The 17,969-nt window shown below is 49.0% G+C and overlaps 1 protein-coding gene across 8 annotated transcripts in view; it reads left to right on the top strand.

Moving 5' to 3' along the window:
* The window catches only part of RBM44 (RNA binding motif protein 44), a 2,201,010-nt gene that overhangs the window by 798,872 nt on the left and 1,384,169 nt on the right, over window positions 1-17,969 (top strand). For all 8 annotated transcript variants that reach the window (XM_085645048.1, XM_085645052.1, XM_085645050.1 and 5 more), the window contains one exon: window positions 4,133-4,263. In XM_085645048.1, the coding sequence (XP_085501174.1) occupies window positions 4,133-4,263 (131 nt within the window). The remainder of the gene's footprint in view (window positions 1-4,132; window positions 4,264-17,969) is intronic.

The raw sequence follows: 17,969 nt of genomic DNA, 5'->3' as shown, positions 1-17,969 counted from the left end.
ACCTTCTCTGTCACCTGTAGTGGCTAGGTGTATTAAAAGCCTGCATCATATGTTTGCTCCCACACCACTCATGTCTCAGTGGGACCTCAACCGTGTCCTCATCTTTGATGTATGCACCATTTGAGCCTTTGCACAATTGCCCTCTTACCCTATTGACCATCATAACCTCCTTTTTAATGGTCATAACATCCACCAGGAGGGTCAGCGAATTGCAGGCACTCTGTGCACCCTCCTTACTCCCACCGTCTACCCAGACAAACTGGTTCTTCGACATGTGCTTCCTTTCTTCTAAAGGTTGTGATTCCCATGTAGGCCACAGCATCTCTCTGCCTACCTTTTTTGCTCACCCTCATTTCTGCAAAGAGGAAGAGAGACTCCACCATATAGACCCAAAAATAGTTTGTGTGGTCAATCAGCTCCTTGTAAGCTATGTAGGATCTAAAAAAGTGAAGACTGTGCAGAAACTGGCCATCTCGCGATGCATCATTCTGTGCATTAAGATGTGCTACTCATTGGCCTGAGGGCTTGTGGGCTCACTTCACCATACAAGGCTGTGACCACTGCATTGGTGTGCGGTGGCTGTGTTCTGGACATCTGTCATGCTGCGACATGGGCATCCGTGCACATGTTCGTCAAGCACGAATTCCTGGCTAGTCAGGTCTGTCGTAAGGGGCACTTCACCCCTTCGGTCCTGTAGCACTTTGATTTAATTGGCTTTGCAAACCCACCTCCGAGGAGGTATTGCTTGGTTATCTAATTTAAGATCAGGAATCTGTGGCTTGAGCTCTCTATCAGATTAACAAATGTTTTACCCTGGATAACACTTTATCTGGTAGAGACTGTCTGCCTCAGATTTCTTACAGGCCCTCCCACCTTCCCCACTCAGCAAACCGATTACTGTGGAAGGGACACCCTTTTCAGGGCCTTAGTTTGTCACACCGTGGGTCCGTTCTCATTGTGACTCTGCGCTCCTTGCACAGATAGTCATGAAAGTAAACTGATGTCAGTGCTCTGGGGTGGCACCTATACAGGTACCACGCACGTCACTTCTGGTGCTTCCGATGTGGAGCCGAATAATGCGACGTACCAGCACACCGGTTGTACTGCTTGGAAATCTTCTGGATTCAATTTGATGCCTGGGGAATGTTCTATGGTAAGGATACTGCAGCTAGACCGTCTTACCAGATAAGGCATTACCGAAGGTAAGTAACTTGTTCATCATGACAGGAGAATTGTTAGTTAACTAACTAGAGGGCTTGCCAGCAAGGTAGATATGGGTTTTCCTTGAGTTATGGTTTTTTGCACTTCAGCTCACAGGGGTGAGTTGAATTCTCTTTAATGGTCTGTAAATGTCTATCCACTAATGCATTTTTTTTCATTCACAGCTCCCTTCTGGACTCTGAATACAACCATTGACAAATCTTCATCTTTCTAGGTCAACAGTACCAATGTTGACTTACTGTAGCCCCATATTCAGAGACCCTGCTGTAGGAAACTGGACTTTGTAGATGCCCTCTATCTTTTTTGCCTCAATTTGAACTACTAGATGCTAGTTGTTTTGCTCTGACTGAACTGAAACCTGCTAACCAGGCTTCAGTGCCCTAAACTGACGTGTAGAATTGTAATTCAATTGGTAAGGACTTTAGCACACTTGTAAGTCCCTGGTAAATGGTACCTATGGAACCCAGGGCATGGGTAATAAAGTAGGTTACTAGGGGCTGCAGCATGTATTGTGCCACAAAAAGGCACCAGCACATAAACTGCATGCAGGCTGCCATTGCAGGATACGTGAAATGGTGACAACCAGTTTGATAACATGACATGGCACACTCCCTGTGTGCCATGCCCATTGCAAATACTATATGTAAGTCACCCTTACAGCAGATATTAGAGCCCTAAAGGCATGTTGCATTATATTAAATGTGAGGGCATATCTGCATGAGCAGATATCCCTTTGAGATGTCTGGTTCCATTGCCACGACATTGAATGATTTCAGGAAGCCAGCTTAAGTATATGTACTGGGCACTGGAAGTTACGAGTTACCCAGCTGTATGATGGCTTCACTGAAAATATCAAACGCCTCGTCTTGACCAATCCATACTGATGCCAGTTTCTGATTTGTCCTGATATTCACCCAGAGGGCACCTTAGAGGTGCCCCCTGAATCCTACTAGTCTTAGTGTGCTGGCTGACTGGTTTCATCCAGGATTCTACCACAGACTAGTTTCTAACCCCCCGGCGGTGAGCCCGCACTCTGAGGTCAGAAGCAGTGCCTGCTCCGGTGGAAGGTTTGTACCTACTGTAGCAGGATAGCTAGTGTTTTAACATATCCAGGCCAGAGGCTTCATGCCTCTACTACTTTTTGATATGCCACCCCTGCTTCCCCAGACCTGGGAGATGCCACTCCCTGCCCTGAGTCCCATGTGGCATCAGAACAGGTGAGAAAATTAGCTAGTCAGAAGGCGTTGTCACTCTCGGGTTAGTCACTCCCCTAAAGTGGGCTACCTAAGGGAACAACGAAAGAAGGATTCTACCATCTTGTTTTTAGTGGAACTAGGAAGTCAGTCTGAGTCAGGTTTATTCCCACTGTCCACAGGTAGTAGTCCTATAGGGGGTGTAGGCACCTCCTGGTTAAGTAGCCCATTAGCTACTATCCTTATCGCCCCTAAATGCAGTATTTACGTGGCCCCTGACATCAGAAAGTCAGATTTGTTTACTGGGAACAGAAAAAGGAACCAAAAGAGCTGAAAATACAAGAACTGTGGACCAGCCTCAGATGTGGAGTCTGCAGACACCGAACCACATCTGCCCAGTACACTGTTCTGCTGACCACTGGGTCTGTCGAAGAAGCAGCACCCCAGGAGAAGGACTTTGTGGCTCCCAGATGTCAGCCCATTCTCCCTAGTGGGTTTCCAGCCTCTAGACCCGCCAGAAGCCCCCAGCACCAATATCCTGGGTACCCAAGCCCTTGTAGCAGCCAAGGCTTGTCAATTGTCCTGTCCGTACACCAACCCTGCTAAGACCGTCCTACGAGAGACGTCTGCATCACCGAGGCCAGCACCAAAAGTGGCCCGGCTGTCCTGTTTTCCCCCATCACCAGGTTGACCCCAAAAAATGAGAGCTTCCAGCGTGTGGCTGGACAAAATACCTCTGCACCTGAGCCTCACAGCCCGAGTCCGAGCTAAACAATGGTGCCCCCTTGCTTCAGTGACCCTCAAGAGCTGAGCCCCCCCCCTTTGGGTTCTGCCAGACATGTTCCCACTTGCAGCCTTTTTCTTGTTACAGGTTTCAAACTGGTGGTGTTTTTTTTTTTTACCTTGGCCTCTAAGCACCTTAAGTCCAGTAGAGTAACCTGGAGAATCATTTGTAAATGTTCCTATGTAGTGAATGTTTCTGCCATAGGATAACATTACTGCGTTCAAGGCTCATCCCTCAAATCTGACAGCTGTGGTTTTCTACTGTCTTACCTGTAAAAATCTATAGCGTCTAAAGTACTTACCTGATTTCGATGAGGTTTGTCTAAAATGATGTCAATCTGTTATTTTTGTAAATTGGTATTGTCTCATTTATTGACTCTGTTTACAACAAATGCTTAACACTACCCTCTAATAAGCCTAAACTTCTCGCCCACACTACTACAAAGAGAGCATTTAAGGATTATTAATTTAAACCCTGTAAACCAATAGGGGTCGTCTGGACTTTTTGCGTAGTGTAACTCATTTTGGTACACCACATAGAAAGCCAGCTTCCTACTGCTTTTTTTGTTAGCGAATTAAAATGTTTAGCATTGTAAATGTTTACTAGGTAATACTGATTACTCCGTCGCAACTCTGTGCCCCCTCATTCCATCCTTTACAATAGCTGCCTAGATCTGTTCTTTCTGACTGTTAAAATCCCGTCTTACATTTGGTCCTGATAAGGTGGTGTTTTATTTATTTGTTATTTTTAAGGATGTTTCAGCATCCGTTCAAAAGCGAGTATTGGAAAGTTACAAATGCAATGCAGATAGAAACACTTTTTCTTGCCTTATGTTTTTTGTTCTGTGATATATATCTACTTGGTAACACATCAAGTGCACTGCTGTACCAGAATCACCTGCATGTTTTTATTTTTGCTTTGTGTTTCTGTAAAGATCAAGACGAGCCACATTCTACAGTGTTTGGCTTTGTGAATGCTGTGGTTTCAGCAACGGTTTTGCAGTCTCGAAGTGCAAAGTGTGCAAGTCTGCAATGAAGAAACTGGAGCGTACAGTGTATCTGGAAGGCAAGTACAAACTAGCTTATGAGCATTCACTTTAGTACAATTTTTATGTTCTTGAATTAACACCAAATGCGCATTACATATTTTTTAAAGATCTTTTCAATAATTAAAGACTTCTTCTATAGTGAAATCATGAACACTGCACGTCCAAGTCCCCTTTTCCAGATTCATGTGACTGACACTGCAGTTTAAGAAACTGGAGTCCCTTTTTACAGCATAAAGACAGTTAAGAAAAATTGCAAGTCTGGAAAGACGTTCAACCCCAAGAAGCCCTGGTAGTAATGGACTATGAATGAGGACTTTCATAATTCATTCCCATTCTTCCAATAGGATGGTGGGCAGGTTCACTTCATCCAGATTACCATACTGCCTTTTCTATAATAAGATACTACTAGCTCCCTCTTACAATTTTTCAAGCTCTGCAGGCGTTTGTTGTAACGAGCTTCAAGGAGTGCCCTGGAGTCCACTTCCATTTCAGTAGGCTTGTGGATCCTCTGAGATTCACATACTTTGAAGAAATTTCATATTTGGCAGACCAAGTTTCCTTAAGATATTCTAAACAAACATTAGCTAGACAATAAGGCTCACTTTTCTTTAATCAAACATTGCCAATGCGAGTACAACCCAGTTTCAAGCCGAGTCTGGCTTCAAACTGAAAATACAAGCCTAAATTCAATATGAAGAAGCACTGTCAAAGTGAAAGCTTCAGCAGTGCCTGATCACATTAAATGCTTAGTCTCATTAATGGCTATTCATACTCAACACCTCGCAAAGACACAACATTTAAATAAAATGAAAATGTACAAAAAACCCTCCGCCAAATGTGGCTTTTACATTTGAATAACTGCAGTTTAGTCTGGATGCAGCCTGCAGTACCTTAAAACATGCAAAGTCTCTCTAGTTCTACACAAATCCTTGCAGTTGCATACTGCATTACATTAAGGCCATTGCTAGAGGACGCTCAAGTCTGATAAGTCCTTTCTTTAAGCATGTTGCAGTAAAGTAGGCTATTAGTAGAGGGCCCACCTCCACCACTGATCCTGTAGTGGCTTGACCTCTGGCTCCGGTACCACTCTCTGCGCCAGTTCACTTTGCAATGATGTTGGTGTGGCTGACAGATTTTCTACCTATTATGCTATCTGATTCCCAGAACAATCCACCATGACAGAGGCCATGCTCTGCCTTCCCTGGAGGGCATCCAGCAGGCAATCCTTCTGATTCTGACACTTTGCCCTTAGCACACTGCACACCTCAAACTTCGCAGCTTTTTTGGCACTGACTTGGACAATGACAATTTTGATGAGGATGTTAACATTCTTCCGTGTAATGAAGAATTATTGGTGTGAAGAACTCTAAGATGCCAGTGGCTTCTATACTTGTCCTGGCATTGCTACCAAGAAAAGTGCCTGCTTCACTGTTCTGCAAAGGCCTAAAGTATTGGATTGAATGCTTGAATTAATCTCAACCGCTAATATCTTGAGGTCGCATCCCAGTCCATCATTATTCTGCACATCATGCCACCTCAGTTTGAACCCAACCACACGCAAATCAGTCTTGACCCTGCTCTAATGGGAAGACCTCAGATCGAGCTGCTGCCCCAGGACCTCCTTGAACCGAAATTCAAACACCCACAGGACCAGTTTTCCTTAGTTGGAGCTCATCAGCCAGTTATAGCTTTGTTCCAGTGACAGTGTGCACGGGACCCACATCTGGGCATACCAATCCCACTTAGGGCAACACACTAAAGTATTCAAAAGTCATGGATGGAATGCTTGAATTAATCTCAACCACTGGTAATATCTCGAGGCTGCATCCCAGTCCATCATTATTGTCTACACCATGCCACCTCAGTTTAAACTCAAACACATGCAGATCAGTCTTGACCCTGCTCCAATGGGAAGAGCCCAGATCGAGCTGCCACCCCAGGACTTGCCTGAATCGGAACACAGGCAACCCGATAACAGTTTTGCGCTAGTTAGGGCGCATCAGTCGGGTATAGCTTGGTTCCAGTGACAAAGTGCTAACGGGACCCGCATTGTTGCAGTTCGTTGGGCGTCAAAAGTATTAAACCTGCAACTATGAAGGTGAAGATTAATGTTCTGGCAGAGGTACTCCAGCTGGTTCAAGCCCATACAGAACCTTTATTGCCATTTACTGAGTCCCTTACGGGTTCTCTTTTGGGCACTTAGGTGAAACCATGCTCGGGACCACCAGTTAATAGGCAGGATACTCGACATCCTAGTCCATCAACCCAGCCATTCTTACTCAACATCCTATGCTGGAGGGTGTGGTGGTGCAGGCATTCACCAGCAAAGTTGAAACAGTGCCTTTCCTTCAACTCCACCTTATTGTGTGTCAAAGAGAATAGAAACATTTGGCAAAAGTATTTTTCTTCAATGAGCCGATTTCTGCTCTCAGTAAATGTGAGCTGTCATCGATGCCTCTACTCCCACACCCTATGTGACACAGTGGCCTGAGTTTGACTGGTAGTTTCCAGACAACCGGCTGGTGACTCTAATCTAAGCTTTCCAGGGTGCCACAATGCAGCAAAACTTATGATCAGCTCTGACTCTTGTACACAGCTGACTGCCTAGGCCGGGCGATGTATACAAGTGTGGCATTTCAACGCTAAACCTTGATGTGGTCTGATGGATTCTCAGAGGATGTCCAAACATCCCCAATGGACTTGCCATTTGATGGCTCTCTGCTGTTTGGAGACTAAGCATAGTCGGCCCTGGAATGGTTTAAAGAAAGCCGATCCACAGCGTGTTCCCTGGGTCTTTTCGACTCTACCAGAAAAATCCACCAGCAATTTTGCGGTCTGTGGCAACTGTCGGGGTTTTTAATTTACCCAAGGCTAAACCCCTACACTAGCCCAATAGGGTTTTCAGCCATTTTGTGACGAAGGCTGTGGTTGACAAAGACAAAACCCTGGACAGCAAGGACACCATGCTCCTCCTGCATTCACTGCTGGAAAATCGCTGTACTGTTTTTTTTTTTCCTGGGTACACAGCCACCCTGTCTGAGGCAGGATGTTATAACTCCGCCAAGGGTGGCAGGTCGTCACTTAATAGAAGAAATATATTTTATTAGACATTTGACACGTGATTCATTAGTTGTACACAGCCTTCAGCCTACAACCACATGGGCCGGCGGCTACAAACAGTGCTTACCCAGGTATACAGAAGGCGCTGTAAAAGGGCCAGTATCCCGGAGGCAGGCATCAAATAGAGGCAAGGCTAATATGTCCAAGCGGCCTGTATCTTCAGAAAGTCAGTAAGGCCCAGAGCAAGAGTCAGCCCAGAGGGGGAAACAACAATGGGAAAAGAATACAAAGAGAACCCCTTCCTGGATTCCAAACCACTCCCCCCCCTCCCTCGCCCCCCGAACAGAAAACAAAAGAAAAAGGGGGGGGGGGGGGGACTCCGTATCTAATTGTCTAAAGTAGCAGTATTTCACCAACCCACCTGCTCTTGCTCCCGTTCCCTAGGGTCTACGCAGCTCACTGGGGGAGGTATCAAATGCAAAACTTGCAGAAGTTTGTGGCAGGTGACCTCACGGAGATCTTTCAATAGCAATGTAATAAATGCAGCCCAAAGTTCAGCATATTTCTCACCTTTCTGAGTCTAGATTAATGAGAGCCGTTCCATTGCGAATGTCATTCAAAGCCTATGGATCCAAGCCGAATGATCAGGTACCGTCGTAGTGCCCCAGTGTAGTAGGATCGCCTGACGCACTGCAAAGAGATCCAATGCTATTTGCCTGCCGCGCAGCGACTGTAGAGGGAAGGTAAGGGGGGTTGGATAGCCCTAGAAGTGTGTAGGCTGGGAAGTGGGGTATCTTGGTGTTAAAGGCCGCATCAATATCATTGAGAACCAATTCACAGAATCGCTCTAGCCTTGGGCAATGCCATAGTAGGTGCGCAAGGGAGACAGCCACGCCAGCATTCTTCATTGCGGTTTTTGTTCCAATGGTGAATCCTAGCAGGGGTGAGATACCAATAGGTCGCAACTTTAAACGCGGATTCGCTCCCAGCTGTGGTATATACAGTGTGGTGCGCCCTATAATGAATGGTATCCCATTCCTTGTCTGTGAGGACCCTACCTAGCTCCGCCTCCCTCCTGAGTTGTCCACGAGTGAGAGTTCCTTTCTGATTTGGAGTAAGGAGCATATATAATTCCGTTATGAGATGTTTGTCATCCTCTTTCTTCGCCACCCATTGTTCAAAAGAGGTAAGTTTACGAGAGGCTTGTGGAAGGTAGGCCCGAGAGGAGGCCCGGTGTCGCAATTGTAAATAATATTCATCTGAGCGGGGGAGGTCAAGATCATGGCGTATTCGGCTAAACGGAATGATGCCCTTGAGATCGAACAGGTGTCCCAGGCGCTTGCAGCCCACCTCCCTCCATCTCTGGGAGACAGCGGACTTCACACCCAGGGGAAAGTCCGGATTATCCACCAGGGGCGACATCGGGGAGGGGAATATGGTGTTGCCTTTTGCGAGTGCTACCTTTTCCCATACTTTCATGGTGGCTGCCGTAACTGGGGACGAGTAAAGGCCACAGGAGCGAAGGCGGCAAGTAAGCCAGATTTCTCGCCAGACATTCGCACCTGCCACCGCTTGGTCCATGAAGGTTTAGTGCTTCTCCGACAACGGGCGATTCCATTCCAGCACATAACGCAAATGAGCAGCCTGTAAGTATCTATGGATGAGTGGTAGCCTCACCCCACCATTGTTGCTGGAGCGGGAAAGTTGTGCCACCGAGAGGCACGCTTTCTTGTTACACCAGAGGAAATTGTTTAAAGCCAGCTGCAGTGACCGCACGGTGCTAGGTGGTGGAGTCAATGGAAGGGTCTGGAATATATACAAGATGCGAGGCAATAGCATCCTTTTTACCGCAGCAATGCACCCGAACCACGATGGCGTGTTTTTAGCCTACCCGTCCAGGACTTTCTGTGTCTGTGCCATTAGAGCCTTGTATTTAACTTCCAGCGTGTGTGGAATCAAAGGGGTAAGGAGGATGCCCAGGTAGGGAACTGGATCTTGTGACCATTTCAAGAGGAGAGACCGTTGGAGGGTCTCCGCCTGTATTCGGGGTAGGGAGAGGTTGAGGACCTGAGATTTGTTGAGATTGACTTTAAAGCCTGAAATCCGGCCAAAAGCTTCAAGTTAGTCTACCAGTGCGGGTAGGGAGGGATTTGGCTGCGCTAGGAAGAGGATCATATCATCTGCATACAGGCTGACCTTGTGGTAGTCTCCCCCGAATTTGAGGCCCTGAATGCCCAGGTGGTCCCGGATTTTCTGTGCGAGGGGTTTCATGTAAAGGGCAAATAGAAGTACCCCGGGCAATATGAAAAGGAGCTGAGGAGACTCCATTGACCCTCACAAACGCCCGCGGAGCCTGGTTCATACATTGTATCCAAGTGAGAAAATGGGGACCAAACCTGAAACTTCGGAGGACGTGAAACAGGTATGGCCAGCATACTCTGGCGAACGCCGTCTCTGCGTCGACCGAAAAGAGCACCGCGCCGACCTTAGAGGTGTAGGAGGCGCTTAGTGTTATCGATTCCCTGCAGAGTGGGGATGAATCCCGCTTGATCAGGGTCAATGAGACCCGCCATGAGGGGATTCACCCGTGCAGCAAGGATGTCTGTAAACAATTTTGCATCGATGTTGAGTAGCGAGATTGGGCGGTACGAACCGCAATGGCTGGGGTCTTTATTAGGCTTAAGGATAACAGAGATCTCTGCCTCTCCCATCGAGTCAGTCATCGCCCCACTATCTTGCAAGGAATGAAACAGACGAGTGAGTAAGGGGGCCAGTTCGTGACGGAACGTTTTATAAAAAAGGGCTGGGTAGCCTTCGGGACCAGGCGATTTATCTAGTTTCAATTTAGCTATGGCGGAGATTACCTCCTCCAGTCGAATTGGAGCCTCGAGAGTGTCTGCTTCCGACTTCGGGAGACGGGTGAATTGGCTAGTCATTAGGTAATCCCGGGAGTCAGGAACACCCTGATGGTCGGGTCTATAATAGATAAAAATTCTTCGACAATCTGGGAATCTAGATGGAGTTCCTCCCCCGTGGAGCTTCTGAGGAGAGGGATGGCCCCCGCAACTGCCCTGGCCTGTAGTTTCTGTGCTAGCACCTTCCCTCATTTGTCACCCCCCAGATAGAACTAGTGCCGTAGGCGGATCAGGGCGTATTCAGCCCTATCGAGGTCGAGACGTTTAAGGAGGGTTCGTTTCTTTTCCATCTCGCGCCAGACCCAAGGGGCCCCGGTACGCTTGTGTATTGCCTCCAGTTCTGTCACCTCCTGTTTCCACCTGTGCGCCTCAGCAGATGAGATGGGCATGAACTCCCCGCGTAGTACCGCTTTGAGTGCGTCCCATACTGCTGCCAAGGAGGTCGCACCGTTGTTAAGTTGTAGATAATCTGTAATCTTGGCGCGTACCTCCTTTACCACCACAGGGGAGTGTAGGAGACCAACGCGCAATCTCCATCGAGCCGGTGCATACTAAATCCCCTCAGGGCGCAGAGAGAGGAAAACATGTGCATCATCTGAAAGGAAGCGCACAGCAATTGAGGTGTCTTGTACCCTATGAAGGAGTGCTTTAGAAATCAGGAGCATGTCTACTCTCCCATACGTTTTGTGGGCTGCCAAGTAGTATGTGTAATCGCGCGTGTCTGCATGACGAAGGCGCCATACATCATGGAGGTCGTTCTCTGCCAGCCATCGCTTTCCCTCGGGAGAGAGGGCCCCTATCTGCGTGTATCGCTGCCCTGACCGGTCCCACTCGTTATCCATCACTATATCGAAGTCCCCACCTACAATTAAGGCAGGGTCAGGGGAGGCTAGACCCTCCGATATGTCTGCGGAGGAAGGCCTCTTGCTGTTTATTAGGAGCGTATATGTTAGTGAACACAGTAGAGCCCCATTGGATCCTAAGAGCAAAAAACCCTCCCCTTTGACTCATAGAAAGTAGACAAGACCTTAACCTCGAATTTAGCCCCTAATAAAATGGCCACCCCATTCTTTTTCGCCACCCCGAGGACCGAAATTGGCACGGAAAGCGTTGGGAACGCATGCGGGGAGTGTCCTTAGCCAGTAAGTGGGTCTCTTGAAGCATGCAGATATCGCCCTCAGTCTCTCTAAAGGTGAGAGGATCTCAGTGCACTTTGTGGGGTTATTCAAGCCTCGGACATTGAGGCTAACAATTTTCAGATCTCTAGGCATAGGTGGCGGCTGGGAGCATGCCTACTGAGCTCTGAGGATTTCGGGAGCGCTGTGCAGGAGGTGAGCTGGAGCATGCACAGGAACACACGGGGCAGTGGTCGCTGTACGATATACGAAAAATCCCCAAAGAAAAAGAAAAACCACAACAGGAACACATCAAACTGTTAACAGCCTATATGGGCACAGTCCCATACTAGAACAAGAGCCATGAGTTGGCCTATAATAAGACCAAGCGCTTCGAGTCAAAGGCGTAGAACAGAAGAAAAGGCAAGAGACCTAAGTTCGTCTGGAAAATATCGGGGGTGACGGGACCGTGACAGTGTCTCCGAACAAGTACCAGGAGGCCTACGAGCCGCACAGTGGAGTCTAAGACATCTGAAAGGGCGGGTCATTCCAGGGCTCCTCCGACTCCGCAACAATTACTGCCATCCCCTTGGTATAAGTTGAGGTGGTTCACGGGGTACACGGGCGGTCCTGGGACTGCGAAAGGGTGGAGAGCACCACATCATGCTCTTTTGCCATCTCTTCCATGCCCGGTTTTGTGGAGGCTGATGGTTTGCCAACCGCCTGCCATCGGGGAAGTCGTTTCCTGTCGTGCTTTAAGGGGCTGTCCATTGGCACCGGGTTCACATCAGCCACGATTCCCAGTAGATCCATGGTATCAGCGAGGGAACGCATCTGCCTCAACTTCCCTTGGTGTTCAAAGATGATGCGGAATGGGTGACCCCATGAATACGGTATTCCTTTGTCCCGGAGGTAGGATGTGACAATTCGGCGGGGCCAGAGGAGCAGAGTCTTGCGTCCTACCGTGCCGCCATCTTGGCCCAGGCCATCACTTTACACAAGTGTCATACAAATTGTACATCAGGCCATACTTTCCCATTTCACTTCTCCCTGCTGCACCTTCCATCATCTTACGGATGACCGTCTAACAATCTTGCAGCAGGAAGTGCAGGCATTTTGGCCAAAGATGACACGGAGAAGGTTTCAGCCTCGGACGTAGTAACAAAGTTTTACTCCCTGTTAGACCTGGCACCTTGGCGTGAGTCTCCCTTCCTCTTTTTGTCGCTGTGCCTCATGTGTTTTTATGGTGTTGGCCGCTCAGCGCGCTGTGCCACTGCCAACCCGTGTCACGGTGCGAGTGCTCCCTATGTAAATTGTATGTGTTGGTTGGATTCCATGATTGGATTGTTTGATTTACTATCAGACCCCAGTAAAGTGCGCCAGGGGCGCCAGGGCATGTAAATGCAAACACCGCTGGTGGGCTTGCAGCACAGGTTGTGCCACCCACAGAAGCGGCCGGTAAAATACGTCTAAGGTCTGCCATCGCAGAACCTGCGTGCAGTCTGGTACTGACACGCCGACCGACAAGTACCCACACTTGCCGGTCCCTGAAACCTTCCCTTAGCTGCATATTAGTCACCCCTCTGGTAGGCCCACGGGCAGGGTGCGTTGTGAGCCTGAGGTAGGACAAGCCTAGATGCGTGGCATGTCCTGGTAGTGAATTACCGCCATCTTGTTGTTCACTACTGCAAGGCTACCCTGTTCTCATAGGCCAGTATGGGCGGCCTGGATCCTTACACCCTATGATCCTAACCGACCCAGGGAACATGGTAGGAGATCGAGTTTAGTATGCCTGAACTCGGAATAATAAGGTACCTCTTTTCGCAAGGTTTATTTTAATATTCCGGGTTTGCAAATGCCGCTTTTAGAAAGTTGGCCTTTGCTTGCCTAAACCTTTCAGCCGCCTCTGCGTGTTGTGTATCTGATGTCTGGCTGGTGTGAGTGACAGGGCTGGGGGAACCCAGATGGGCAGGGCTAGGTAGCCTGGTATGAATAGGACGATCGACAGGTAGATGGGTGGGAGGAGTGCTCCTAGGTTCTGAATAGGACAGTGCTCCGCTACCTCGATGCCGGCTCCACCCCCTGTGGAGCGTCTGATGACTCTGCCCTGCACTCTGAAAGGAGAAGCCTGCATCACGTAAACAAAGTGCTCAGAAACCGGACTGAACTAGGCAAGGGCCCCCCTGGCCTGGGAGAACAAAAGATTTGTGGTATAAATGGAGGAGCCCTGCTCCTAAGAAACTAGATCCGCTTTTGACCAAGAAGAATCTCTGCCTGAGGAGGAGGCACCGGGAAAGCTGTAGGAGGAAGACTGTCCCTATCCTGGGGGATTGGCCTGCAGTGGTGACCTTGCTGCCAAAGGAGAGAAGAGAACCTGTTGCTTAAGACTTTTACTTTACTTTTACTTTCAAAGACTTGTGCTTTTCCAAAACGATCTCCAAGGGCTTGGAACTGAGCTTGCCCCCCTGAACTGAGCCCCAGGACCATTGGGCTCTACCTGATCTTCACTCGCCTGCTGCTGGACTGTGGTGTCCTTTCCCTCGCCGGAGCTGTGACCCTCGTGCCCAGTCCCTCCCTGAGCCGTGACCAGGACTGCTTAGCCGCCCCCGCCTTGGGAAGAGCCTCGCTCGATCGGAGCCGCTCCCCCTACGCTGTGCTGGGCTGCCCCGTCACCTCGCTCGTGGAGGCTCGCTGCGCACCTTCACCCTCCCGCCGGAATCGGCGTTTGGGAGCATCTCCAAGCCTCGGACGGCCCGGACGCATCGGCGTGCCCGGCTGCCCGGCTGCCCCGCTTTGTTCCCCCGCCACCTGCAACACCCCGCTCCTGTCGTGAGCCTGAAGATCAGACCCCCCATCGTGAAGTGTGGGAGCCCCGGACGCCGCCTCGCTCTTCTGTCGCAGAGCCGCTGAAATCCCGCACCCGCCTTTGCGTCAAGAAACAAGGTACTGTACTTACGAACTCGACCGCGAGCTCGCATCGGATCCAGGGTCCGCAACGTTCTTATTTCCCTGTCATCTGCTGTGTGCTCCCCGGGCGCTGCCCCAGCACGAAGCGCGCTGAGGCCTACAGTTACCTTGTGCCCGCCTAAAGAACTTTCCGTAAAACCAAGAGAACTTGACCGTATTTCCAAGAATTGTGGCCCCATCAGTTTAACGTTACTGGGCCTTGTATTTGAATCTGCTGAAACTACATAAAAGCTTATTTTTATATACTTCCTGATTGGTGTCCGTTTGTGGTGCATGCAAGGGGTTTACTGTATGTGTAATTGCATTTGCTTAACCGTGTACGCCTGAGACTTAGCCTAGACTGCTCGCGCCACGCACCTAGAGGGTGAGCAGGGGTTATTCTGGGGAGTCATCCTTCGCCCTGACAAGAAGTAAAGGGTCCCTGCTTGTTGTGGGTTCACACCTGCGTCAACCAGAGCCCCCTCATTTCTAACACTCCCACTATGTTCCTGTTCTGAAGAAGGAAAGAGGCCTTTGGCCTTTTTTAGATCTTTACCCTTTCAATGCTTTTCTTCTGAAGGAAAATTTTGAGATGCTCACGCTAGCTCATGTTCTGTCAACCCTACACCCCTTAGACTGGATGGTGGAGTTGGACCTGCAGGTGGTGAAGGGCATCATTCATCAATGGGGAGTACTCAAGGTCAGCAGTTTAGCGTGCAGGTGTTTCCAAGGCATCTCATGGTTATAGACGTGTTCTGTCTAGAGTGGAGCTTGGGACTACTGTATGTTTTCTTGCTGCTGCTTCTCCTGAGTTATGAAGTTGAGAAACCACCAGGCTCAAGTCATCCTAATGGCACCAGATTGGGCCAGAAAAGTGTTGTACCTGAAAATCCTGGGTCTGAGGATATGCCCTCCGATCAAACTGGGGCTTCAGGAGGATCTTCTGTCGCAGCAGCAGGGCAAAGTGCTGCTCACAGGCCAGTAAATTAAAGGCTCTTTATCAGTCCTTTTGGCACTTTTATGGTTCCTGGATCAGCATTCTTTATGTAAGTCACCTGTTGCGATGAGATTTTTGAAAGGTTTGTGACATTTCCTCCAACACCTTTTGTGATGCCATAGTTGAACTTTAATTTAGTACTTGCTTTTTTGATGTGCACTCCTTTTGAGCCATTGGCACAGTTGTCCCTTTGGGCATTTGATGATAAAAGAAAACCTTTTTAGATCGAGCCTGAGCCAGCATGCAAGGGCTGCTCCGGCAATCTGTTGTAGGTAAAGTACGGAAGAGAAGCCCCACCCATATTTTTCATTGGCTTGTGTCTTTCTTCTTTGTAAATGCTGCCTTCGGATTCGTGAATAGGCTTGTTAGTCCCTCCTTGGTACAGCTATGTCGTCATTTGTAACCTCCCATGGCTACTGGCCCCTTTACTTGGTCGTTACACGGTACATGTACTTTTTCTTTATTGAGACTGTGGTGACCGCTTGTTTGCAATGCTGTGAGAAGTTAGCCTGGCATATGCTGGTCACTAGTTAAAGTGGCCACCTTGCACCAGTCCAATTCGACTCTTATGGTAGATAGGTTTAAGACAACCTTTTAAAGTAAGCTATCCTTGAGGTAGCTGTGGAGAGCAGCCTTCAGGCTAAGTCTCTAGAGGAATGTAAAGCAGCTTGTTTTACCTTATAATCTCTTGATTTACCAAATGAAAGGACACCACACAGGTATACATATTAAATATGTATTTATTTCTAACACACTCTGCCAATCTCTTTATGAGATTAGAAGTCAGGAACATATGCAAAAATCAACCGTTCACAACAAGTTAAGCACTTACATGGCTGGGGCCCTAGGGGCGTACTAGACCATATACTAAAAAAAGAGGTATAAGAATATCGACTTGTGAGGGAACAAGGCCTAGGGCCTGTAGAAGCGCTGGGGCCTCACTAATCCACCCAAGGCAGGTAAGTAAAGGACCCACGGGAGACGCATGCACTGTGAGAACACAGCCGCGGATCCCAATAGACTTCAATGGAGCAAGTCGCGGTTGGAATATTAAAGTTTTAGGATACTTAGGGAGAGTTTACAAGCAAGTCAGTTACAGGGTAAGTAGTTCTAGAGCCAACACACACAGGGGCACCGTAGTGCTGGAGTTACCTCACCCAGGGAAGCCGGGTGCATAGGTGTCTTTTGGTGTCGGGTTGCGGCGTCGTTTTCAATGGGAGCCAAAGAAGACTTGCTGCTTGTGAAGACAGGAGAAGTGTTCGTTGGATTCAAAGGATGGATTCAGAAGAAAGAAGACCTGAAAACAGAGGAGACAGTGTTCAAAGTTACTTGCCAGTGACTCGGGCCCAGGAAGATGGATGCCCACAGTCGTCTGGTGATTTCAGGTGATCAAGGGTGTCTTGACTCTTCAGCCATGAGGTCTAGGAGGCGTCGACGACAACCAGGAGTTGGATTCGGCGTGTCCCACGAAGTCTGCAGCCTACTGAGGTGTCGGCACTTGGATTGGAGCCAACAAGCCTTGGTAACAGCAAGTCTCGTGGAAAGTGAAGAACGTCAGCGGTGCAGACCAGCAAGGTCTGAGGGACTCACCCAGCGAGGGTAAGTTAGGGCAGGCCTGGAGCAACCAGGGGAGCCCTTTGGTTCTGTAGAAAAGTCTTCAAGGGACCCACAAGCCAGCTGGCAAGGGATCGCGAAGACGCCTCGGGAGGATTCACTTCACAGGAGCTCATGGTCACTCGGGACGTGGTAGGCCTCTGATCTTCGGTGGAAATCCTGCTGGAGGCTTGGACCACACGTGGTCCAATGCACAAGTTCGTAGAACGTCGTGAAGGGATTGCATGCGACAATAGTGCACGGTCCCGGGTATTGCTGTTCCTCGTCACTCGTGGGGTCCACTTGCCTCAGCGTCGCTAGGGGCTCACGATGGCCGTAGAGAAGTCAGGAAATCCACTTCCGGGGCTGCAGGGACTTCGGACTCCGGCGGGAGCTGGAAAGTTTGCGACCGTTGATGCAAAGTTTTGTGCCTGCCAAGCAGGGGAGTCACTCCTTCACTCCAAGGGAGTTTCTTCAGTCTTCCAAAGGTAGTGGAACGTCGAAGGTCCAGGATTCTTCTTCAGAGCGTCGTCCAGGGATATCTAGTTTGCAATGGCAAGGGTTCCCTATCTTATACTAAAAGAAAGAGAGGGACTAGCTCTATGACCCCACCTATGGGAGGGTCAGGGGAGTGGGTGGCTACACCCACTTCCCTTTGTCCAGTTTGGCGCCAGAGCAGGAGCAGGTAGCCCCTAAACCGGTTTGAGCTGGCATATGCACAGAGGATCCTACTGCTCCTCCAGTGCAGGACTTCAAAGTACTCTAGGAGTGCACCCACCCAGCCCCAATACACTAAATCATGTCTGGAAGGTGGTTACACTTCCCTGTGACAGGAGGCCTATTGTTGGGACTCCTCCACTGCGAGCTTCGGTCAGCAGCAGGAGAGCAGCCCAGTGTCTGTGCTGGTGGCATCCATTTTGTGATGCCAGGGCTCTTTCAGTTATCTACTGTGTTTCCACAGTGGGTACAAGTCTATCCCTCTAGAAGGGTGGGGATCATACTCCCAGACCAGTTACTGGTGTGGGGGTATGATTCCAAAGCATTTGACACCAAACACTACATATTTTGATGCAGTCATCCCAGAGTTAGCATTTACC

This window comes from Triturus cristatus, chromosome 3_1, assembly GCF_964204655.1.
Source record: "Triturus cristatus chromosome 3_1, aTriCri1.1, whole genome shotgun sequence".
Lineage (NCBI taxonomy): Eukaryota > Metazoa > Chordata > Amphibia > Caudata > Salamandridae > Triturus > Triturus cristatus.
The sequence above is the reverse complement of the archived record's forward strand: the minus strand, read 5'-3'. Positions and strand labels throughout refer to the sequence as shown.